General features: G+C 41.2%; 1 protein-coding gene across 1 annotated transcript in view; it reads right to left on the bottom strand.

Annotated features, from left to right (window-relative positions):
- Positions 1-13503: 13503 nt before the first annotated feature.
- nploc4 (NPL4 homolog, ubiquitin recognition factor) overlaps positions 13504-26054 on the bottom strand; it is a 44560-nt gene continuing 32009 nt past the window's right edge. The window contains exons 11-17 of the mRNA XM_033044363.1: positions 24861-24987; positions 23472-23632; positions 21355-21426; positions 17979-18074; positions 17763-17879; positions 14647-14749; positions 13504-13843 (exon numbers count right to left, since the gene is read on the bottom strand). Coding sequence (XP_032900254.1) covers positions 13686-13843; positions 14647-14749; positions 17763-17879; positions 17979-18074; positions 21355-21426; positions 23472-23632; positions 24861-24987 — 834 coding nt within the window. The 3' untranslated portion in view covers positions 13504-13685. The remainder of the gene's footprint in view (positions 13844-14646; positions 14750-17762; positions 17880-17978; positions 18075-21354; positions 21427-23471; positions 23633-24860; positions 24988-26054) is intronic.

Here is a 26054-nt window from a genome sequence, read left to right as displayed (position 1 = left end):
GAGAGGAGGTTGATAAGGCAATGATTGGATCAAAGGCACGAGATTAACGCTGAGGTGTGAGAGACTGATTAGTTTAGAGTTTACAGATACAGCACAGAAACAAGCCTATCGGCCCACCGAGTCCGCACCAACCAGCAATCACACTTGCACTATCACTAGCACTATCCTACACACTAAGGACAATTTACAATTTTTACCAAAGCCGATTAACCTACAAATTTGTACATCTTTGGAGTGTGGGAGGAAACCGGAGCCCCCAGAGAAAACCCACATGGTCACAAACTCCATACAGACAGCACCCATAGTCAGGATCGAACCTGGGTCTCTGGTGCTGTAAGGCAGCAACTCTACCGCTGCACCACTGTGCCACTGTTTCTGTTCTGCATCTCCCTATTGAAGGAATAGGATCATCATAGTAGATGTAAATTCCCCCAATAATGTTGAAATTTCACCCAAAGTCTGGCCATTTTAATGAACTAGTGGGACTCACTTGACCCAGTCAGCACTCCCAATCCAAATTGTGCCAAATAGATTCACATAAAATCTCAGCACATTTTGAGGATTCAAAGGCCATTTTTGCATCAATCAAATCAACCTACTCAATGCACTCACAAATCATGGACAGTACAAAATCATAAGATCATAAGGAATAGGAGCAGAATTAGGCCATTCGGCCCACTACGCCATTCAATCATGGCTGATCTAACTCCCTCCTAACCCCATTCTCCTGCTTTTCCCCCATAACCTCTGACACTTGTACTAATCAAGAAATCACATTTGTTATCTAGGCAACTCAGCAACAGAGTATGCGTAGGGCGTACAACACAGAAATGGTACAACAGGACTATTGATGGATGGACTCAGTGCAAGACTCTTCTTCATCCAATTCATTTCTCCTCCATTTGCTTATTTAGCTTCCCCCTAAATGGATCTCAGCTATTCACCTTCATGGCTCTTTGATCACATTCAATGAACAGTGGCACGGCTGGTAATGCTGCCACCTCACAGCGTCAGAGAACCGGGTTCGATCCCGACCTTGAATGCTGCCCGTGTGGAGTTTGCACGTTCTCCCTGTGACCAGCGTGCCTTTCCTCCAGATGCTCTGGTTCCGTCCCACATTTCAAAGTCACACATGGGTTTCTAGATTAATTGGCCTTTATAAATGGCCCCTAGTGTGTAGGGAGTGGATGCAAAGTGAGATAACAGAGCATCAGTGTGTTTAAGAAGGAACTGCAGATGCTGGAAAATTGAAGGTAGACAAAAATGCTGGAGAAACTCAGCGGGTGCAGCAGCATCTATGGAGCAAAGGAGATAGGCAACGTTTCGGGCCAAAACCCTTCCTCAGACTAATAGGGGGTGGGGGGGAGGCGGGGAGAAGAAAGGAAAAAGGGGGAGGAGGAGCTAGAGGGCTGAGGTAGGAAGGGGAGGAGATAGCAAGGGTTAACAGAATTGTGAGAATTCAATGTTCATGCCACCAGGATGCAGACTCCCCAAGGTGAGGTGCTGTTCCTCCAATTTCCGGTGTTGCTCACTCTGGCCGTGGAGGAGGCCCAGGACAGAGAGGTCGGATATGGAATGGGAGGGGGAGTTAATAGAGTGAATGGGTGATCGATGGCCGTCGTGGACTTGGTGAGCCGAAGGCCCTGTTTCCCTGCTGTATGATTCAACTTCATATTTGAACCAGTCTTTCTTGACTGGAAGTGGCGGCGCTGGGAACGGCTGCGGCTCGCCTGCAGTCCGTTTGTCTTTACTTTTTTGTGTTGTTTTTTTTTTTTTCGTTTTGTGTAGTTGCGTTTTTGATTTTTAGGTTGTGTTTATGTGGGGGGGGGGGGGTGGGGGGTTGAAACGGGGTTTGCTGTCTCTCCCTTGGGGGGAATACGACTTTTTCGTCGTATCCCCCCTCTCTGCCTCCGTCTGCGCTGAGGCCTAATGGCGGAGCTGGCGACCTCGGGACTCCGGAGGCAGCCTGTCAGGACTCGCCCTGGGCTCGCTCCCGTGAGGGCGGCCCAGCTCGGGGCTGGAACTGCGCTCCCGTGAGGACGGCCTGGCGAGGGGCCGAGACTCTCCCGCGAGGGGCTGTGGCACTCCCGTCGGAGTGGCCCAGCCCGAGGGAGGAACGGCACTCCCGTCGGAGCGGCCCAGCTCGAGGGAGGAACGGCACTCCCGTCGGAGTGGCCCAGCTCGAGGGAGGAACGGCACTCCCGTCGGAGTGGCCCAGCTCGAGGGAGGAACGGCACTCACGTGAGGGCGATCCGGCTCGGGGCTGGAACGGTGCTCCGGTGGCTGGGACGGCATTCTGGCGGCGGTGACCTGAGTCCTGGGTTCAGCCGCGGGCCAGCGGCTGCGTATGCTGGACTGGAGGGCGGCAGCTTCGACCACCCCCGGGCCGCGGTGTTTGAGCCGGCCCGTTGTGGGGTTCGGTGAGCCGCGGGACTGTTGTGCCATCGCCCGGTGGGGAATCGCCTCAGCGCAGAGGTAGAAGAGGAGGGAAGAGACAGTAACCCTAAGATTTTTTGCCTCCACCACAGTGAGGAGGTGCTTGGTGGACTCACTGTGGTGGACGTTAATTTGTGTTTACTGTTGTTTATTATTGTATGATGTATGTATGACTGCAGGCACGAAATTTCGTTCAGACCGTAAGGTCTGAATGACAATAAAGGGATTCAATTCAATTCAATTCAATTTAATTGAAAAGAGAACCTGAATTTGGTTTAATTGTGATCTTCTGTGTTCCCTGGAGGCATTTCCATGTCTCCCCATTCAAACTCTATCATTACATTAATGACCATCAAGTCAACCCTCAGTCCTTCCCTTTGGTACATCAGAAATTCACACAACTCTGACCATCACCATCCTTGCCTTCCCATGCTGCCTTTATTATTCATTGCCCTGAGCACTACACCTGTTCCTGGTGATGATCCAATTCACATTTACTTTAGACTTTAGGGACACAGCGCAGATACAAGCCCTTCGGCCCATTGAGTCCATGCTGACCAGCGATAGCCCTGTACACTAACACTATCCCACACAATTTACAAGTCAACAGAAGTTCATTAACCCACAGACCTGCTCACCTTTAGAATGTGAGAAAAAAACGGAGACCCGGAGAAAACCCACGCGGTCACAGGGAGAACGTACAAACTCCGTACAGACAACACCCGTATTCAGAATTGAACCCAGGTCTCTGGCGCTGTGAGGCAGCAACTCTACCACCTGTCATCCCCTTAGAGAGACAGAATGGATGATCTTTTCTTCGTATTTGAACCCAGTAAAATGCAAATATTTGTAGCAGAAAAAGAGCAACAACAAACTTGGAAAGTAAACTCGGGAAAAAGTTCAATTCTCAAATGGCAGAAGTGGCAAGTAGGAAACAGAAGAGGGTTAATACAGGGATCAGAGACAATGAGGAACAAGACCTTCGGATCCAGGCCATATGGAAGCCTCCTCTCAGAGTAGACCATAAAAAGCTCACGCAAAATGAGTTCAGGAAATAGTATAAAGCTGAGCGCACATTTAGCATCCGAAGCAGGAAAAACTCAAGACAGTTCCACGCAAACAATTGGGAATAAAACCAAAATGTAGCACGCTGGTTGTCACATATTGCAGCCAGGACAACCAAGCATTGGAAGCATTCAGTGCTGCCAGTAACTATTCGTCATCTTTGGCAGAAGTATCAACCTCAGTGCCGAGCCCATCCCTCTTCGGCAAGTCAAAATGAAATCAGCGGCTAAGGATGAAGTAGAGGAACTTTACTCAAGGAAATAGAGGCGAATAGTGAAAGGCCTGCATAGAGTGAATGTAGAGAGGATGTTTCCGCTAGGGGGAAGAGAGTCTAGGACCAGAGGCCACAGCCTCAGAATAAAAGCACGCACCTTTAGAAAGGAGATGAGAAGGAATTTCTTTAGGCAGAGGGTGGCGAATCTGAGGAATTCATTGCCACAGACGACTGTGGGGGCCAAGTCAATGAATATTGTTAAAGCAGAGATAAATAGATTCTTGATTAGTAAGGGTGTCAGGGTAAGAGAAGGCAGGAGAATTGGGTTTGAGAGGGAAAGATAGATCAGCCATGATTGAATGGCAGAGTTAACCTGATGGGCTGAATGGCCTAATTCTCCTAGAACTTATCAAAAGCCCTGGTGGGATGAAGGGTCTCAACCTGAAACCTCACCTATCCATGATCTCCCGAGATGCCGCCTGCCCTGCTGAGTTATTCCAGCACTTTGTGCCCTCTTCTGCCAACACATACTTTCCGTGTGCCTACTTTACAACTTGAGAGGGTAGGCAGAGCATTTCCAAAAGCTGCACTTACCCTCAGAGCTCAACTCCATCCTCCCTCTGCTCACTGAATCTCTATACAATGAATTTTACATCACAAACTGGACTGTGTGGGGCTGGGATTACTGAATGGCAAGTAGTTTTCATTTAGACTTCAGAGATACAGCGTGGAAGCAGGCCCTTCGGCCCACCAAGTCCATGCCGACCAGCGATCACCCCGTACACTGACACTATCCTGCACACTAGGGACAATTTACAGAAGCCAATTAACCTACAAATCTGCACGTCTTTGGAGTGTGGGTGGAAACCGGAGCACCCGGAGAAAACCCACGCAGGTCACAGGGAGAACGTAGTCAGCACCCACAGTCAGGATCGAATCAGGGTCACGGGCGCAGTAAGGCAGCAACTCTACCGCTGCACCTCTGTGCCCTACAAAGTTGTGACCCCACCACCCCCCGCCCAATGTTCACTCTGTCCTAGCCACAGGCTCACAGCTTCACAACTCCTCTTAGATTCAGTGGAAGGCATCAAGAACATGGAAATATCTGTAGATTTCATGCTCAATGGACAGCAAGCACTGGATAGGAGGGACGTTTAATCTTATGAAATAACTGAACACTTTCTAAAGTCAAACTTTCATTCTTTCTGAAGATTTCATACCCTCATACCGACCATATTTCTTTTTGTACTTGAACATTGTTGACCCTGGTGCGGAGATTAGCAAAGCTGCAGTGTGTTAGGGTTATTTCAAAATTAAATCAAGATGTTGGCTATTGAGGAAAATTCCACAAACCATAGAGGTTTAAAAATAGAGTTTATACACCCTATCGTAATGTCATGCATCTGTTTCATATGTAGAAAATAGATTCTTAAGTTCAATCATCATGAACTTCTACCCATCTGGTTTCTGCATGAACTCCACATCCTTGGACATCAGAGAACAGGACACTGCATTGACTCATTAAAAAGCATTCACTTCATGAGCTGCCAATGTTACCTTCAAGCCCCACCCCAGCTGTTGAGCAATAAGCTACTTTGATGCAATACTAATTGGAAGACTAACATTATCTTGGATGAAATCCTTCAGAGCAAACCACGGCAAATTCCCATTGCTTTCGGAGTAACCCCAAGACATTACTCTAAATGGGTTTGAAAGTAATTCATCTTATCCTCATTCATGAAATCCTGACGTGCACAAAACTTTAATCCGTCTATAGAAACATTTCATAAGTTCAAAAGTTCCAGGAGCAGAATTAGGCCATTACGGCCAATCAAGCCTGCTCCACCATACAATCGTGGCTGATCGATCTTTCCCTCTCAACCGCATTCTCTCGCCTTCCCCCCCAAACAGACACCCTTACTAATACAGAATCTGTCAATCTCTGCCTTAAAAATATCCATTGACTTGGCCTTCACAGCTGGCTGTAGCAATGAATTCCTCAGATTCACCACCCTCTGGCTAAAGACATTCCTTCTCATCTCCTTTCTAAAGCCACGTCCTTTTATTCTGAGGCGATAGCCTCTGGTCCTCGACTCTCCCACTAGTGGAAGCATCCTCTATACATTCATTCTATCCAGGCCAATGTTTGTTGTGTAAAGTATATTGGATGAGAAAAACCCACATTTCCACTTTTTTCATAGGAGCACATGGCTGTCTACCAGATGTTTCTCTTTGGAGAGGCAAAAACATGCTTTGAGGTGGAGCTTATTAAATTGCTAGTCTAAAAAAAGTGAAACCGAACAATAAGCAGAACCATCAACACAACTAATAAGTACCATGTAATAGGTGGATAATAAATACTCATTAATCAGACATACTTGCAACAAATAGATTTTTTCCCAACCTTCAAAAGATTTATTTTAATGTAAGATCTCATAAAATTGGATTGAGAAAAATACAGATGCATGTATTTATTTTAAAACATTCTCTTGCTCTGAATAAAGTCTGCTTTGTTATATCAGCATCTAAAAGCTCTGAGACAGTTGTTGGAATAACATGGTGAAAAGTGAGAGGATGGTTCTGCAAGGGCTGTAGAAATCTGTTTGTACTTAGCACACATCATCAGTTCACTCAGGACGTTGTAAATCCTTTCACATCAAATTAACTAGTCATTACTTGATGAGGTACTGCGTCTGGTTTGAGGCTCATGATGCAGCCATTTTGAATTTGATCTCGATGTTTTATATGCACTGGAACATAAAGAAGAACACCCTTGGCCTCCTCCACATCAGTGTTACGACTCCCGAATGCAGGTACTTCAGAGCCGCGTAACGCAAGTCAAAAACCAGGTTCAAGTTCAAAAATCTTTTAATTAGTCAATGGAACACAAAACCCAAACCTGATTTAAACAACCCAGTCAGGGATATGGATGGACTAACAAACAATTAAACAGTGCTCCAGCCAGCCACGTAATGGACCGTCGAACCAGAGACTCTAAAACCTGCCTAAAGAGATATAACCCTGAAACAAAATACACAAAAACACTAAGGTCAGCCCTTATCCGTCCCAATTCAATATTTGTTAACAAGGAATGGTGAAAGTACACAAAGTTCTATGCCATGTGGCCAGGCCTTCTGCAGCTCACACCAGCAGACTGCTCACAAGTCAGGGTCGACGAAGAAGAGAAAGAATCCTGGGAGACTCTGGTATTTAAGCTTCAGATGAGTCACCCGTCACCTGACGCAGCTTGGCCAATCGGGTACAGGAGCCTTTAACCCCGTGATTCCTGACTCACAGCCACACCTGCACTCAGGAGAAAACAGAAACAGGTGAGTACCCTATAACACCAGCAGAGGGAGCGCATAACAATCAGTGAGACCAAGCGTAGGCAACTGCCTTCTTGAAGACATTGCTTTGTGCTCTAGGGCTGCTGGAGTTCCTGGTTGCCAGCCACTTCCATTCCTCTGCCCATTACCACACCGACCCTTTTGTCCTTGGCTATTTCCACTACCAAGTGAGGGCACATGCAAACTCGAAGAACAGCGTCTCATATTCTGTTTGACTAGCTTACACTTAACAACATGAGCATTGAATTCTCCAAATTCAGATTAAAAATCCCCTCTCAACCATTGAGCAACTCCCATCCTTGACACACGCCTTCCCTTTCATTCCTTCTGGACTCGTCACCCAGTTCCTTTCCCCTTTTCTACATCCTCTATCTGCTCATCACCCACCGCTCCCCACCGTCACCCATTTCTCATCCCCCACCACCTCCCGTCGCCTGCTGTCCACATTTCCCCCTCTAGTTCCACATTTCATTCCCCATCTTCATTTATTTGATTCCACCATTTGGACCCTTTAGACTTCTCTACTTACCATCTCCTGCGTCTCCCTTGATTGCCAAACAAACCCACCTCACCTGGATCCACCCATGATTTGCCCACTCTTGCCATGCGCACTTTCCTTCAACACCTTTGACCAATTTCCTGCCTCTCCTCTATCAGCCTGAAGACACATCTTGATATGAAGCTTCATCCACCATTTGTCCTTCAATGCGGCCTGGCTCCCTAAGCAGTCTGGTTTTTTTTCACTCAAGATTCCAGCATCCAGTCTTACAAATTTACCCGAGCCAATTAACCTACCAACCTATACGTATTGGAGTGTGGAATACCCAGAGCAAAAACCCACATGGTCACAGGGAGAACGTACAAACTCTGTACAGACAGCGCCTGTAATCAGGATCGATCATGGGTCTCTACCGCGGCGCTATGCAGCTGATCAAGCTTCAAGACTAAAATCAGATGGCACTACCCTCGACGTTACTCTCCTCTGCAATGCATTTTCATAATTTCCAAATAAAATGCTGCCAATTATCAGTACCATGAGTATAAACAAAAATCATATATTAATTTTCTTCTTCTGTTTACAATGTGTTGTGGATGAATGCCAGAGGATTCTCACCAACGTTGCAATAACTCTTTATTGGATAAAAATAATGTCAAAGTAATTTACTTGGTCATTATTGTTTGTAGGATCTCCAATGGATGTCCACACTTAAAATGTCCTTCATAGATAGTAAACTAACTGCCTCGGATGTTCTGAGAAATATGTTTTTCCAAATTCTTTCTTTCTTTGACCTTTTGTTAGTCTTAAAAGGCTTAATAAAAACAAGGCAACATCATAGGATCTATCCTTTAATGTTTTCATTCATCCACTGCAAAAGTCACAAACAACTTCAGGCAACAATTTGACTATGCCTGGAATCAAAGTCAGACTCTGTGCCAACATTCACTTCAGTGTTCAACGTCAGAGGATTTTATGCTTCAAATTAAGTTACTTAACATTTTATTTTGCATCTTCAAAATTTTAAATACCTAACTCTCTGCAATCCAACCTTGTTGCGGTTGCTCTGAATAGACAATAGAGCAATTCAGAGCAACCTCAACTGAATTGTTGATTCAGTTCAGGTTGAATCACTGCACCCGATAGGTGCAGGAGTAGGCCATTCAGCCCTTCGAGCCAGCACCGTCATTCACTGTGATCATGGTTGATCATCCACAATCAGTACCCCATTCCTGCCTTCGCCCCATATCCCTTGACTCCATTATCTTTAAGAGCTCTATCTAACTATCTCTTGAAAAAAAAACTTTAGTTTATTGTCACTTGCACCGAGGTACAGTGAAAAGCTTTTGTTGTGTGCTATCCAGTCAGCAGAAAGACAATATATGATACAATCGAGCCATCCAGTGTACGATATCCATACGATAAAGGGAATAACGTTAAGTGCAAGATAAAGTGCAGTAAAGTCCAATTAAAGATAGTCCAAGGGTCTCCAATGAGGTAGATAGCAGCTCACGAGCGCTCTCAAGCTGTTGGTAGGATGGTTCAGTTGCCTGATAACAGCTGGGAAGAAACTATCCCTGAATCTGGAGGTGTGCGTTTTCCAACTTCTATACCTCTTGTCCAATGGAGAAGAGGGAAGAAGAGGGAGTGACTGGGGTGAGACTCATCCTTGATTATGCTGGTAACCTTGCTTAGGTAGCGTGAGGTGTAAATGGAGTCAATGGAAGGGAGGTTGGCTTGTCTGGGATGTGTCCACAATTTGTAGATTGAATTGGTTTTGTACTTGGCTGCACAGTCGTGTGTGTAAACGGAGTTAAGAAGTTGTTAGCTCTTACACTGTTTAGTATTCCTAATGGCTTAATGGCAAAAACCCATCTTGTACTCTTGGCTTGAAAGTTCTCACCTCCATGCAAATGCCTTTCAATGGGAGGATTGGACAGATAATCCTTGAGGAGTTGATGGTAAATTAACATATTTAATAAATTATCCATGTGTATCCTTTCAAGACTGATCTTCCAGGCAAGAGCTTCTCAAGGTATTTTTGGGTCAAACATGCCATACTTGCGATGTGAAAATAAGTATTTAAGCCTGCGTTGTACAATCAGTGCTGTAATATTGTGTTCAATTCATAAAACTAGGCTCCAAAGTTATTCAGTAACAAATATGTTGGCAATGCCAACCTATGATAGAATTATGCAATGAATACAGGGAAAGGGAAAGAAAAAATCCAAGGGGAAGTGAGTCATCTGGACCATTAGGCGAAAGCTTTTGCAAAATTTTAAGAAAGGAAATTAATTAAGGTATAATATAATAGGTAGACACAAAAGGCTGGAGAAACTCAGTGGGTCAGGCAGCATCGCCTGAGAAAATGAATAGGTGATATTTTGGGTCGAGACCCTTCTTCAGAATGAAATAGGCAGTTTTTGCAGAATGTACATTTTATATGATTTGTCACAAATGTTAAGATATAGGGATGTGTTCTCTATTCCTTTTCATTCCAAAGTTGGTTTAAATCTATTAATATTGACCCCCAGCAAGGTTGATTAAAATTACATTAATTGTTCAACTGAATAATGCATAAAATAACTTCAAACAGAAATAGATTTTTATAATAAAATGTAGACACGGTAGATGCTGGAATCTTGAACAAAGTCAAAATGCTGGAGGAATAATGAAGTGTAAAAGAATATTAAAGTGGAGAAATAATAAAACATAATGAAGTGGATGAGCAACATGCCCTCTGGAAACTTTTCCTACATATCTATGTTCAAATAGATCAGTTTTTATGAGCTAGCCATAAGTACAATGTATTTCGGGCCTGCAGAGATATTTGAGGTGCAATGTAAAGCTTGTGAATATATGGACGTGCAATAAATTCTTATTTTCTAATTATGTACATTACAAAATCCCATTAAGATTGGAGTAAATAAGAGATGCGTGAAGCTAACAGCAAGTGGATGCTTTGAAATAACTGAGATGGGTCCCTGGAAAGTAATGCTCGGTGGTGGTGAAGGCAGATATGAAAGTGGCATTTAAGAGGCTTTCAGATATGCACGATGGAGGAATTTGGACCACGTGCAGGTCGAGCAGACTAGTCTAACTTGGCATCATGTTCAGAATGGACAATGTAGGTCAGAGCCATTCCTGTGCTGTACAGTTCGGCCTACCATGGAAAGGATTGAAACACTTCAGTTTCACTAAACAGAATAAGCATTTCCTTATTACAATGCTAAATGAGAGCTTTATCTTCTCACTAAGTGGAACCTGTGAAGACAGAACCCCACATTTCTCTCCAAGATATCTGAACAAGGCAAACATTAAAACATGAGGTGCAAGCACACCTCCAGCCCACCTACCTGGTCTTTAATTTGTTTGTTTTAAAGAGTTTTTTTTCTTTTGCAGTTTTATCTAATTGTTATTCCCGTAAGCAAGTGAGTTTATGTTTAGAAAGGATCTGCAGATGCTGGTTTATACCAAAGATCGACACAAAGTGTTGGAGTAACTCAGCAGGTCAGGCAGCATCTCTGGAGAAAATGGATAGGTGACATTTCAAATCAGGACCCTTCTGAGTACTTGACCCACTGAGTTTCTCTGCTTGGAGTCTTAATTTGACATTGTGTATAGTTTAAACCTAGTAGCATCAGATTTGGTTTAGAAAATGCTTATAATGATTGCTATATTTTCTAGATACATTTAAATTTTTTCTTACATCATTCTATGTATTTTGAGATCAGAATCATGGGCAACATCTTCCCAATGACTACAGTCTCAGTCTGGCGAAGGGTTAAACGTCACCCATCCTTTTTCTCCAGTGACGCTGCCTGACACGCTGAGTTACTCCAGCACTTTGTGTATCTTCAGCAAATGAGCTTAACTTGTTTGAAGTTATTGCTATCAGGATATGCAAACCACTGACCCCTAACTTCAAATGCTTCCTCTGCTTACAAGTAAGAAATTCTCACAGAACTCAAGCACTCATCTCAATTCTTGTAAAATCTTTCCTCACATTAAATTTTCCATCTCTGTGACAGCACAGCCCAGATTGTTTCGCAATATAATGTAAAAACTACATTGTGTCTTCTCACAGGTCTGAGCTAACATTGGGAAGTACAGAAGGAATTCCAATCAGCATTAGAGTGGAACTTGAGGCAGCCAAAATATCTAGAAGCAAATGTTGATGTATTTTAAACTACATTGCACTATTACGTCTGCCAGGGACACACCAACTGTTGTAAACCAGAGTAAACAATATATTTAGCCAGAAATCAAGTTATATTCATCATTCCACCCTAACTGGGGTGGATAATATGATATGCCCCACTTTAAATAGACTCAAAGATACAGAGTAACTCAACTAATCAGGCAGCATCTCGGAAATCTCAGCATCATGGATAGGTGACGTTTCAGGTCGGGGCCCTTCTTCAGACTTGGAAATTAAACAAAAACTTCCAGATTAGTGTATACGGTATAAGCGCTGAAGCTAGCAGACCAAACAGAAAATGTTGGGAATTGTTTTTATATTTGTTTACCAGAATGCTGCCTACATTAGAGGGTGTTAGCAATATGCAGAGGTGGACAAACATGGTTTGAGGTTTAGAGGAGAGCCAACAGAACTATATAAAATTAAAGAGGGGCATGAATAGAAAGTCACATTTTTTCTCCTGGGTGGAAATGGCAAAGACTAGAAGGCACATATTTATGGTCAGAGGGGGAAAGTTTAAAAGGAGATGCGCAAGGCAAAATTTAATGTATAAACAGAGTAATGGGTGCCTCGATCGCACTCTTAGGGTGGTGATAAAAGTAGATACAATAATGGCATTAAGCAGCTTTTAGATAGGCACATGGATATGCAGGGAAAGGAGGGATAGGGATCACATGCAGGCAAAGGAGAATAAGTTGGCATTATGTTCAGCACAAACATTGTGGGCTGGAGGGTGTGTTCGTGCAATACTGTTCTATGTTCACAGTTCAGAGAATAAATGAAATCAAGTGTTGGCACCGTTTTAAAAGAACTGCGGTCTCCTTAGTCAACCCATTTGTTAAAACAAAGCAAGCGGCGATGATCATTTATAAAGCCAGTCTTGGCAAATGAATCATACAAATATGTTTTACTCCTGTAATGATCCATCTGTACCAGTTTCTAATCCACATACTAATGACAAATGATGTTTGTAGTTCTTTTTTTAAACCTTTAATTACATCCCAACAATTCCTCAGGATATTTCCCCAACACGGAATAATAGTGGTAGTACAATAGTCAATTGGAGAAACGTTTAAATCCATATAATGTTTTGTACATTATATAATGTTTTGCCATCTATAAATAACTCCCCTCGATAGGCTCTAATCCACTGAATTACATTTAACTCCATACATATATTCAGATCAAGGTTCATTTGTTGAGAGGGGGAAAGATATTAATTAATAATGGATTTCAGGTTGACCTAACTTTTCATGCACACACTAAACAGATATTACCTCAGTGCCAAAATGTTAACATTCAATTCAACAGTTTTAAGACCATCAATGAGGTGATACTGTTTTCAAGGCTGTCGTGGATTAGCTAAATAAGTAACAGCTCTCAAGTGTTTAAATCCCTCCAAATAATTACTGCAGTCAGTCATTCATGGGTCTGTATCTTCAGTTGGCAATAATGTATCACCATCGACATTGGACATAGCAATAAGCAAAAATAAATTTGGAATTTTCCATGTTAAGTTTGCAGTGTGGAAAATTACGTGATTTTGACTGCTTTGGAATTTTTTAGTGAATCTAACATTTACCAGCTGACACCCCTCCAGGCCGGGGTTTAAGATTTAAGCTCCAAACTTCATGTAATGAACTTGACAAGTGTCTTTCATTTATCCATTTAAATATTTTTTTTTTGTACAAAGTGACAACTTCAGAAACCATTCAACGAAAACGCAGAAGAAAATAAGTGAAAGTTGTATTTAGCAATCATTTCCTTTTAATATCTATTAATGAAGTCCAGGCAGATCTCAAAAGTACAATTTCGCTTGTAGAGTTTCCTTGCTGGATCCAAAGTGTCCTGGCAGCCAGCTTGTTGTCTTACCATATTGGAAAAGGGTCAAATGGTAGGGCAAGATTAGGCTTTATTTGCTGCTGGTTAGATTCTGGGGAGGTTGCACATTTCACATTGATCAGTGCCTGGCTGGTTCATAAAGGTGCAGTGTCTACAGGACCACATAGCCGTGGGAGTAGACTGCTGGGATCCTCCCAATGCATCAAATTCAGAAGCACTGGGCGCTTGTACACCCACTGTACCTGCAAACAGAGAGAAAACCTATTAGCAAGTGGACCACAGAAGAGAAAAAGAACAATGCATATAAAATTGCAGGTACATAGTTCCTTGAAAGTGGTGTCACAGGAAGATAGGGTGGTCAAAAAGGCTTTTGGCACATTGGCCTTCATTATTCGCAGTATTGGGTATTGAAGATAGACACAAAATGTTGGAGTAACTCAGTGGGTCATGCAGCATCTCTGGAGAAAAGGAATAGGTGATGTTTCAGGTTGAGACAACTTCTTCAAACCAGCATCTGCAGTTCCTTCCTACACATATTGAGTATAGAAGTTGGGAGATCATGCTATAGTTAATCAAGACATTGGTAGGCCACATTTAGAGTATTGTGTTCAGTTCTGGTCACCATGTTATAGGAAAGATATTGCCAAGCTGGAAAGGGGGCAGAGAAGATATACGAGGATGTTGCCAGGACTAGAGGATCTGAAATATAGGGAGAGGTTGAGCAGGCAAGGATATTCTTCCTTGGAGCGCAGGAGGATGAGGAGTGATCGTTTCTTGGTGTACAGACTCATGAGAGGCATATATTGGGTAAATGTACAGAGGAATCAAGAACCAGAGGACTTGGTGAGGGGGATGGGGGGGGAAAGGATTTAATATGAACCTGAGGGAATACCTTCCCCCCCCCCCCCCCCACAAAGGGTGGTGGGTGTATGAAACGAGCTGCCGGTGGAGGAAGTTAAGGCAGAATTGTTCAACAGAATTGTTCAACAATTTACGCATTTCTGCAATTACTGTTTAATCTACCCATCCCCCTTATCTGTCTTACTGCAGAGCTGTTCAATAGTAGCCCACTGTTCTGATCTCTTCCAGGTCTGGGCAAGTTCCTCATTCCGTGTTTTCACTGCTTCCAACAGCAAATTGATACTATCCTGTTAAGGATACAAAACAGAGATTATGCAGGCCCAAAAATATTTGATGCATACTTTAGTAAATGCTGTTGGACACACGGTGAAACGGGACATTTATAATACCATCAATTGAATGCAGTTGGTTCATAAATAATTTAAAATAACCATTTGATGGCAAGTTTTACTTCCAAACTGACTTGCATTCAAATCTGCTGCTCTAAATGGTGGATTAAAAAAAACCCCAAAGTAGATGAGACTTTACAATAAACTCAAGTAGGAAATGGTGTGTTGGTGGGGGAGTAGTTGAAATAGTCAAGCTAAAGATGCAGAAGGACAATAAAGCAGAAAATAGCAGCTTTTGTAAGTGCAAATAGATTGTGAGCAATAATTGGTCATCTTTTCAGTGCTCGTCATTCTATAAGAGTTGGATAGATATATTTGGATAGGAAGGATTTAGAGGGTCAAATGCAACCAATCCATTCAGCAACTTGCTCGGCAAGGTCAAGGTGGGCCAAAGGGCCTATTTCTGTGGTGTACAAATCTGTGACTCAATGATGCATAAGTGAATATGCCAATGGCATCCATGGTGTTTTGCTTAACATACCTCACAGAATTCAGCTGCTCAGGATTTCATGAACCATTTAGGATATTTTGGCTCAGGTGGTGTTTTGTGGAATTATGCCAATGGTTTAAAAAAAAAAAAAAAAAAAAAAGGCATGTCACCTGTTGTGCCCCCAAAAGTTAATCCATTGGTTCTAAAGGAGCTAAATCTAAATCTACAACAGATAAGTTTAGAGAAACTTTTGCATAAAGCATGATTTTCTTTCTTCTTGGGATGGATGTTCAATGAGTTTATTACTTCCTTTCAGAAAACTGACTTGTGGCAGGCAGATGTACAGTATCAAATCATTCTGACCAGAGCCCTTGATTATATCAACACATAACTGAAGTCTATTCCACAATGAGCGAGTTTTACTTATTGTTTAAAGAATACACGTGCACTCAGTTATAAAATATCTGGAAATAATACATTTGGAATGTCTAACACCAATGATTACAAAATGTACTTAATCATAACATATTCTTCCACATTGTCTTCTTTCAAACAGAAAACTCACTTCACCTTCAACAAACCATTCGATGTGAAAACTGGCCTGCAAATAGACTTGAACATAATTTTTAATATTTAAAGGGCAGTATTCCAGGGTCATTCTATATAGGAACAGTTTGAATGGCAAATAAATACATGAACACATTATACTTGTGCAGAAATATTCTCTCAGTCTCACATCAATTACTTAATATGCCTTTTCCTTTATCTGGGTAATCTTGGTGGACCAGCACCATTTTACCAGATTTGAATGATTAATGCCCATCATACAAGAAGTGAATCTTAAAAATATCCAAAATCACTGGCATCTTTGCAAAAGCAGTATTACATTAGGTTCAGCAAATTATGACTTAAAATGGTTTAATTCCAAATGATTTTCCAATGAATTTGCTGATCTGATAACCATTTGCAGAGTAGTATTTATGAATATATTAGTACACATAAAAATAAATCAAATACATGTTAACAAGCGTAGATAAGTGGAATAATTATTGTTAATTGTAATGTTTTTAATTAAGCAGAAAGCAAGTGTGACTATTTACTTCAGCCAAATCCACAGCACGGATTTCACTGATGCAGAGCCACCACCTAGGTTCTCTCCCGAAACAAGCCTGATATAGAAAGCTTATCTTGCTGAGGCTGTAAGTGGCAGCGAGGCTGCCAGTGGTAGCAAGGTCTCCAGGAATACAATGGTATAATAAGCAGGCAAGCCAAAAGAAACCCTGTCTTGGGCGTCTTTGATTGATGACAAACCCCCATTCCTAGCTCTGCTGTCTGTGAAAGATTTTCAATGTCCCTGAACATCTGAAGCTCAAAGCATTCAAAAATTATTTATGATCATAGAGTAGAATCTCTGCCTTGAATGCCAGGGAATTTCAGCAAGTTTCATTATTGGTGACACTGCAGAAACCAGTTTCTTTGCTCAGCTAGTATGCTTGGGAACATCCACACACAAAGGGAACGGAGCTTGTACAGAAGAACATTGGCCTTGTCCTGCAGAAAAGCTGTCATGAGCACCAAAACTAATGCACAACACGCAAAAAAAAGCAGTTCAAAATTTGGATGATCCAGATCTCCAGTTGATCACCCAGGCTATCCCACAAACACACATATACTTGCCGCTCTGAATTAAAAAGGTAAGTGCTGGAAAAGATCTGGACACACTTGCTGGGAATATTCCAAGATAGATGACTACTTCGGTCTCTGAATAAACTCTGGGATTGGTGGCTTTCCAACAATATGTTTGCTCTCAATACTCTTTCTATATCGTTTCTCATCCAAGTGCAAACCATTCCAGTAATATAAAATTTAAATATGAACACAAAAAAAAACAACATATGAATGAATTGTTATTTATTGTTATAAAAAGTTATTTGACCGTTACTCGACCCACCCCTAATTATGAAAAATACTGCGTATTTACAATATTTATTTTTGATGTTTACTGGCATCAAATTTGCTTGTGGGTGTCTCTGTAAAATTATGCAAATATTTTATAAAAATCTACCTAATGTACCAGAATAAGCACAAATAATTGTTGTGCCCTTACCTTATCCTAAATATTTTGACATATTTGCTCATTGTTCATTTTCCTTATTAGAGGCCAGTTCCTCACAAAATATTAAAGTGAAAAATCAAAAACAGCAGAAAATCTGAAATAACAACAGAAAATGCTAGGGAAGCTGAATAGTTTTGACGAAGGGTCTGCAGATTAAAACATTAACTCAGTTTCTCTTTACACAGATGCTGCCTGTCTGATGTTTCCAGCATTTTTTGTTATTATTTCAAACTTTAAAAAAATGATTTGGTGTGGCCATTGGTACTCGATGCAAGGAACTTAAACAAATATCTGATGCTTTTAAACAGTGTAATTTTGTTGCTCTTATATCAATGCCTAATACAGCCCTCTTCAACGATACTCACCCTGAGTGGCATAACATCATTGGTAACCAGAAAGAGAAGCAGGTGGAAATCTGAGATGACATCAAGAAAAACAGATGATTGACTCTGTGCCAAGTAGGAGGCCAGGGTGTGAAAATCCTACCGAAAACAAATGAACATTTAGTGCAAGGCAATAAAAAGGATCAGAGAGAAACAGTTGCTGAAACATTCATTTTAACAATTGGAGGGAACATTTACCTGCGTCTCTCCGACAACATCTCTGTTCACAACAGGGAAAGGTTGTGGAGATGAAGCAAAAGTGTAAACAGGATCCTTTGGAAAAGTCGTGGGAATCTATGTTCAAAAGAATGGTTACACAATCAGTTAAAATGGTTTATAAAAGTAAAACATTCTGGAAAACAAACACGGTATTTAAATCATCTGTTAAGAGGAAAGGCATTAATATCTGAAATTATGGCCATTAGTCAGAATATTTTGTTTATTAGTTTCTATAATTGTTCATTCTATCCTTTTTCGTTACTGAATTTGATAGATGAATTATGAATTATATTTTAACATCAGAGTGCAGCACTTATAGTTATATATTTTTCCTTTGAGAACACTTCCGCTTATTAATCATCTTATGTGAACCTTTAAGTGGTTTGGATAAACTATACTTTGTATAAAATGGCGTGAATATAATGTTCATGACATTGAAAAATCTCCCAAGATACTTCAGAAAAACGAGACAACGTAAATATTAAAAAGCAACCAAAAGCCTTGACCAACGTTAGTTTTGAGAATAATTGGAAACATGTTAACGGAAGTGGTTTAGGAAGGAATTCTAGAGTTGTAGAGCAGTTCAGCTGAAGACATGATAGCTAACAATGGATGAAATGGAAGGCTATAGTTATTAAAGCCATCGTTGGCAGTGATGAAGATTTTTGAGAAATGATTACAGTACCAGTACAGTAGAGGAAAACATTAGTTCACTTGCACGAGACAGTTCCCCCAGACTGGTTGAATCAGGCAAAGCTTAGTAGAGGGATTATTTGGTCTTTTGGCAGATTTGGGGTCGGCAGTTAAATTCTTAGTTATGCAAAACAGCAGAATGCAAAGTATGAAATAAAAACAGATACTCAGCAAGTCAAACAGCATGTGCAGAGAAGGAGTTGACTTTTCAGATCCATAACTTTTTTATCAAAACTGTAAAATGTGACAAACTGGGATAGAGGCCTAAGAGAACGATCAGTCGTTCCAATAATTAAATGGAGAAAACTGAAGCTCTTGCACCACTGGATATCAAACAAGCAGTGTGACAACAAAACAATGGAGTGGTTAGGAGAGCAATAGATTTAGCTGCTGGAGGATAACACCAGAAGAGATGATTGAGTGACATTTGTCAGGATGTGATGTGGTATTCATCAAAATTCTGCCCTGAAGTTATTTTTTTCCAGACGACTACATTCTAAGCCATAACATTTCCCCTTTAAAGACACTTTTTAATTTCCCTCTGAGGATCAAGCAGTGGTTCCACCTGTCCCTTTGGAGTCACTTTTATTTAATAATGTTCTGGAGTAGAATCTAGCAATGGTCAAGTTATCATTTTCAGTAATTTGGATGGAGGAACACTTTTATAAATCAAAGTCTGCACTATTGGGGAGCAAGGATGGTGAGATTCGGCGCACACTAAAAAAAATGCACAAAATGGCAATGGCATTTCCTGCTACACACACTAACCAAGAAGTAAAACAATCAATTACTATAATTTAATTTATATAATTAAACATAATTAATGTCCAGTTTTACAACCAAATGTACTTAAAAAGGTGCCATGGTTTTAAAACATGATGCAGGAAATAGAACTATAACATCTATTGGGACAATTGTTGGTTATACAAAATAGCACTTTCTACACCTGAATGGTACACAGTCTTATAACCTAAACATTTCAATGTACTAGCAGATACTGGGCTGCCTCAAGTTTAATTCAGATTTCTATGTAGTTCCTTGCAATGGCTACTGTTTTAAATAACCCTGCTGTCATGCCATAACCCTTTTCATCTGCAACTTCAAGTGAAAGCACATCGACAGGGCACAATTCATGTTTATTGCAAATAAATGTGATAAATGAGCAACACAGGGAAGAGAAGCCTTTAAGAAGAGCGATGGAATGGTTACTACTTTGTAATGCAGCACCCAATATGTTAAATGGGAAATGATAATTTTCAATGAACAACAATGATTACCCACACCCAAACTGTGGCAACCTTTCTAAGGTTCATCTGCTATGACATTACATTTGCTTAACAAACATTATTTGTTAGGTACCAAGCTCAAAATTTATTAGAATGCAGAGTTAAAAACTAGACTAATTTTTCGATAATGGCTGAATAACTGGAGTTGATAAAACAGGATCGAAACAAGTGCTAAATCGAAGATGACAATACCTAGCTCTACCTCACTATGATATAACTTGAGCCTTCCATTATTTATTTACGTGCCCTTCCACCAGCGTCAAATGCACAGAAACCTCCTTCAAAAAAACTTTGGGAAGTTCAAAGCTACTGTCCATGGACCTGCCCTAACGACTTCCCCTAACCTTTCCCACCCTACGACTTCCCCTTGATGTTCAATGGTATTACCATCACCAAGTCCTCTCTTTCTGGAGGTTCACCACTAGCTTCTGCTGGACCAGCCAAATACTCCCCCACCCCTTTTTATTCTTTCCCAGAAGCATTGATGCACTTTTGGAACAAGAACACACAAATGGCAGTTACTCTGCAACCCATCTTTACCTTTTACCGTGGAGACTGTCAGGCTAATCAATCATAGAAAGCTCTTCTGTTAAGCTTAAACATGTCTTGCATTCACATGGCCACTGAAATGGCACCAGGCGTGGGTAAATTGACTAATTTTATTTTCCTTCCCTGATAAAAGTAATCCCAGAAAGCAATGTACATTGCAACAGTCCACCTCCAAAACATATCTAATCAAGCACCACGTGGAATTGAAAGTACTGTTGTCCTAGTCTTACGACTCAGTAACACACTAACTTAATCTCCCTTGTCACTAGGAATGCCAGAGTATATCTGCACTCTGAAACTCATGCCTGATATATTTAGCATTCTTTGAAGGAAAAACATATACCCATTTTTCAAATGGTTTGACAAGAGCATTTCAAAAGAAAAATACACCAGGTCGAATTAAAATAAATTTAGTCTTTTTTAATAATTACATGAACATACTTTCACGTGTGTAAAAAGATTTAGATAGATTACTTCCATGTATTTGGCCTGCATCCAGTTTGTATTGCAGCTACTGACATAAATGATGGGAAGAGGTGGGATGATGTTCAACATCTACACATCTTGTGCCAATTTAACCTTAACCATTACTGTTAAAAGAAATCATGTGTCTTTAATAGAATTAGATATATTTTTGGGACATGACTCATACATATAGGCCCATCAGATTTTAACTACTTTATGCAGTTGCAGTAGTGTAGACTGTAGAGGCAAAATGAACATTAGTAAACGTAAGCCATGTCTCTATATTTCTTGCTGAATCCCAGGCAAACAGATGTACCGCACCAAGCAAATTCAGTTAGAAATGTACCTTAGCTCGCACTTACATCTATGATGAGGTACTCAACTGGCAATGGCCGTGCCAACTGTGTAATTTCATTGCCAAACTTGTCTATGTCCTGTGAGAGAAAAAGAAATTCACCCCGTCAATTCATTTATTAGAACATGCAACAAATTATCGTTTACCTATACATTTACATATTGTTCAAACAATTCAAATCAATGCAGTTATCTGCAAAGTCAATCGTGTATTAATCTGACACGTTTTGCAGCAGCTTTGAGCAGGGCAGTGGTAAAATGGTTAGATATGTGGCAGATTACATTTAATGCAAAGTATGCAATGAGATACTTGGAAGGTATGATAAAGAAGCTTTTAAGTTTACACTTGAAGGAGATCTATGATTTCAGACTTACAAACCAATAATCAGGGTTGGAAAGTCAATAAAACTTTAAAGGAAAGCAAATATCTGGCTTCATCAAAAGAAGCAAAGTGTATGAGCAGAAGATAATGCTAAACATTTTTTTTAAATTACTGATTAGGTCACAGCTCAAGTCTTGCATAGAATTGTGTGACCAGGTTGGTGACGTAGTGACACATCATAGTGTATGTCACCAGAATGTGAAGCTAAGCCACTCAAGGAGACAATGGGACCAATAATGCTTGGACAGAGAAATATGCTTTAAAACATTCCTTAAAACCAAAACAATTGGCAGAGAAGCAAATTAAAGGAACTGCAGATGCTGGAATTTTGAGAAAAAACACAAAAGTCATGGAGGAACTCAGCAAGTCAGGTAGCATCTGTGGAGGGGGGGGAGATGGATAGGCAATGTCTCGAATCGGGACCTTCTTCACTAGACAAACAGAGCTGTTTAGGGAAGAGATTCTAAAGTTGCAGGCTTAGCAGCAGGAATAATTTGTTGTATATCTCTCTACATCACCGTCTATACCTCCTGTTTCCATTTCCCCAGACTCTGGTCTGAAGAAGGGTCTCGACCCGAAACATCACCCATTCCTTCTCTCCAGAGATGCTGTCTGCCCCGCTGAGTTACTCCAATTTATATTCGCTTTAAACCAGCATCTGCAGTTCTTTCCTACACATTACTGTTAAGAGTTCAACTATAGATAGCAGGCAGAAAGATGGGCAATGGATTCAAATATACCAGTAGTTATCAAAAAGGAATTAGATAGGTTCTTGGAGACACAAGAGACTGCAGATGCTGGAATCTTAAGCAAAATAAAGTGCTGGAGGAACACAGTGGGCAAGAACATCTGTGAAGGAAATACACACGACGATATTTCAGGTGGGTTAGTCTGAAGAATCCTAACTAGAAACATCATCTTTCCATTCCCCACTACCAATGCTGTCTGATCCCAGATTCCACAAATGCTTAGTTTTTTTGGATTGTTGGTTGTTTGTCTCCTTCAAGAAATGAATGCTCTCTTCCATAAAACAGATTTCCATATGTTGGTCTGGAAAGCATTGGAATAAATAGTCTAGAGATAATCAAACCAAGGATAAGGGTTTCAGCAGGGGCTGGGTGAACAACGGTGGATAAAGGCAACACTACGGAGGTACAAATATGCTTGAAGGAGAGGATATGTGATTGGTAGCTTATTGTCAACCAGAAAGCCTAAAAAAAAAGTCAAGGATATTTTGAGTGTAAAGTTTACACAGCTACATAGCCAGACAAATGTTTCCCACATTCCCTGAAACAGAACAATGAAATTCTTACTTGCAGAACAGATATGTAACATAGTAAAAACCATAGTAAACAAAAACAAACTATATACCTCTTACATGTATATATATACACACACACACACACACACACGTAAGAGGTAAATACAATAACTATGTCTGTTTAGTTTTATAACAGACAAACAATAATAGCCCCTTCCCAGCTCTCCCTCAGCCCACTGTCTCCAACTCTTCCTTCCTTCTTCTCGCACACCCCACCCTCACATCAGTCTGAAGAAGGGTCTCGACCCGAAACATCGCCTATTTCCTTCGCTCCACAGATGCTGCCTCACCCGCTGAGTTTCTCCAGCATTTTTGTCTACCTTCGATTTTCCAGCATCTGCAGTTCCTTCTTAAACAATAATAGCTAGTGTATTTACCCTGTATTTTATAATGCACAACAGCACAAAGAGTTGGTTAGGTACCTTATAGAAAACATCAGGAACATACTGTTCACTGGAAGACTCCTTTACGTATCCCAGTTCTGGTGCATCTCTACATGGCAGAAAGCAGTCATCACCCACTAAGGCCATACACTGATTGGAGACCTGGTAACCTTCAAAATGAACCTGATTATCTGGGCCACCTAAAGAGATGAAGAACACCAATTTGAAACGTTGAGCAAATGAGTGAAGTAATGATTGTGGAAAGGCAGAGATATTTGATTTGTTTGAAGATGCGCTCCCTTCTTCAAGTTCCACAGCTGACCCAAAATTATCAACTTTGCAAAAACATAGAAACATAGAAATTAGGTGCAGGAGTAGGCCATTCGGCCCTTCGAACCTGCACCGCCATTCAATATGATCATGGCTGATCATCCAACTCAGTATCCCGTACCTGCCTTCTCTCCATACCCTCTGATCCCCTTAGCCACAAGGGCCACATCTAACTCCCTCTTAAATATAGCCAATGAACTGGCCTCGACTACCCTCTGTGGCAGAGAGTTCCAGAGATTCACCACTCTCTGTGTGAAAAATGTTCTTCTCATCTCGGTTTTAAAGGATTTCCCCCTTATCCTTAAGCTGTGACCCCTTGTCCTGGACTTCCCCAACATCGGGAGCAATCTTCCTGCATCTAGCCTGTCCAACCCCTTAAGAATTTTATAAATTTCTATAAGATCCCCTCTCAATCTCCTAAATTCTAGAGAGTATAAACCAAGTCTATCCAGTCTTTCTTCATAAGACAGTCCTGGCATCCCAGGAATCAGTCTGGTGAACCTTCTCTGCACTCCCTCTAGGGCAATAATGTCCTTCCTCAGATTTGGAGACCAAAACTGTACGCAATACTCCAGGTGTGGTCTCACCAAGACCCTGTACAACTGCAGTAGAACCTCCCTGCTCCTATACTCAAATCCTTTTGCTATGAAAGCTAACATACCATTCGCTTTCTTCACTGCCTGTTGCACCTGCATGCCTACTTTCAATGACTGGTGTACCATGACACCCAGGTCTCGCTGCATCTCCCCTTTTCCTAGTCGGCCACCATTTAGATAATAGTCTGCTTTCCTGTTTTTGATAACATTTGATAACATGAGGTTGCCATTTTTACATTTTTTTCCCATCAGGACATATTCAGTCACTGCAGACACAAAGCTTTTGTATAACAACTGATCAGTTTCCACTGAACAGCATAAAAATTGCAGGTGGTTCATTACAGACACAGAAAATACAACTTTATTAGGAATTTCATGGGCGTTGTTTGCTGCGGCAAATTGAGTTTGTGTAAATAGCCCACTAAGTGGTGCAGACTCGATTTCTTATTTTGTAACACTTCACTGAGATCGTGATTAGACCTTGGTCAGAATCAACACATACCTGTTGCCAAGACGGTAACAAACTTGGATCCAAATTGACCATCAGGAGATAGTCGGCAAGCATTGGGGTGTTTGTTCTGGAAATCTCCTGCTGTGATGCACTCCTCTGCACTTAGAAAATGTGCATCCTGACAGAATAATAAAATAAAACAGAAGTATTTGAAATGACTAATTACAGACCACACACAGGTACTGGTCAGGCAGCTTTAAAGAAAAAACAGCCAATGTTTCAGGTCTGGGATCCTTCAACAGGACTAGAAAAGAGATATACAATTTAGTTATCAGTAGGAGGGAAGGTGGGAGAGGATGTGAAGAACACGGGGAATATCTGCAAAAGGCATGCCAAAATGACAATTCTGACATTTACCAGAATATGAAGCTTACAATCATAGAGGAAGCTTTATATAGCAGCATGGAAACAGGCCCCTCGGGGCAACTTGTCCATGCCGACCAAGATGCCCCATCTAAATTAGACCCACATGCCCTGTTTGGCCCATATCCCTCTAAACCTTTCCTATCAATGTACCTATAGAAATGTATTTTAGATGATGTTGCATTACCTGCTTCAACTACCTCCTCTGGCAGCTAGTTTCATTTCCTCACCAGAGTGACTAAGTTGCCGCTTATGTTCCTATTAAATCTTGCCCCTCTGTTCTACACCTTTGTCCTCTGGTTCTGAAGAAAGGTCCCAATCCAAAAAGTCACCTTCCACGATCTCCAGAGATACTACCTGACCCACCGAGTTACTTGTGCTTGGTATCTTTTTTTCGTTAACCAGCATCTGGCAGTTCCTCATGGCTCCTTTGATTCTTGATTCTCCTGCCCTGGGTGAAAGACTCTGCACATTCATCCTGCCTATTCATTTAACTATTTCATACTCCTCTGTAAGATCACCCCTCAGCCTCCTGTGGTCCAAGGAATAAAGTCCTAGCCCAATATTTCCCTGTACCGCAGGCCCTCGAATCCTGGCAACATCCTCATAAATCATCGCTGAACTTTTTCCATCCTAATAACATTCTTGGTCTATGTAATGTGTTGTTAATGGCAACGATGTGAGACCTCACCAGCAGGCCAGAATTATACAAGGACAAGAAAAAGCGAGTTAACATGAACACAATCCCCATCACAGACATTTATTTTGTTCAACACATTAAGTCCCGCATCTTCTCTCCTACTGAGAACCAACTCACATCTC

This window comes from Amblyraja radiata, chromosome 26 (genome assembly GCF_010909765.2).
Source record: "Amblyraja radiata isolate CabotCenter1 chromosome 26, sAmbRad1.1.pri, whole genome shotgun sequence".
In the NCBI taxonomy this organism is placed as follows: Eukaryota; Metazoa; Chordata; class Chondrichthyes; order Rajiformes; family Rajidae; genus Amblyraja; species Amblyraja radiata.
This window is presented reverse-complemented; position numbering and strand designations above follow the sequence as displayed.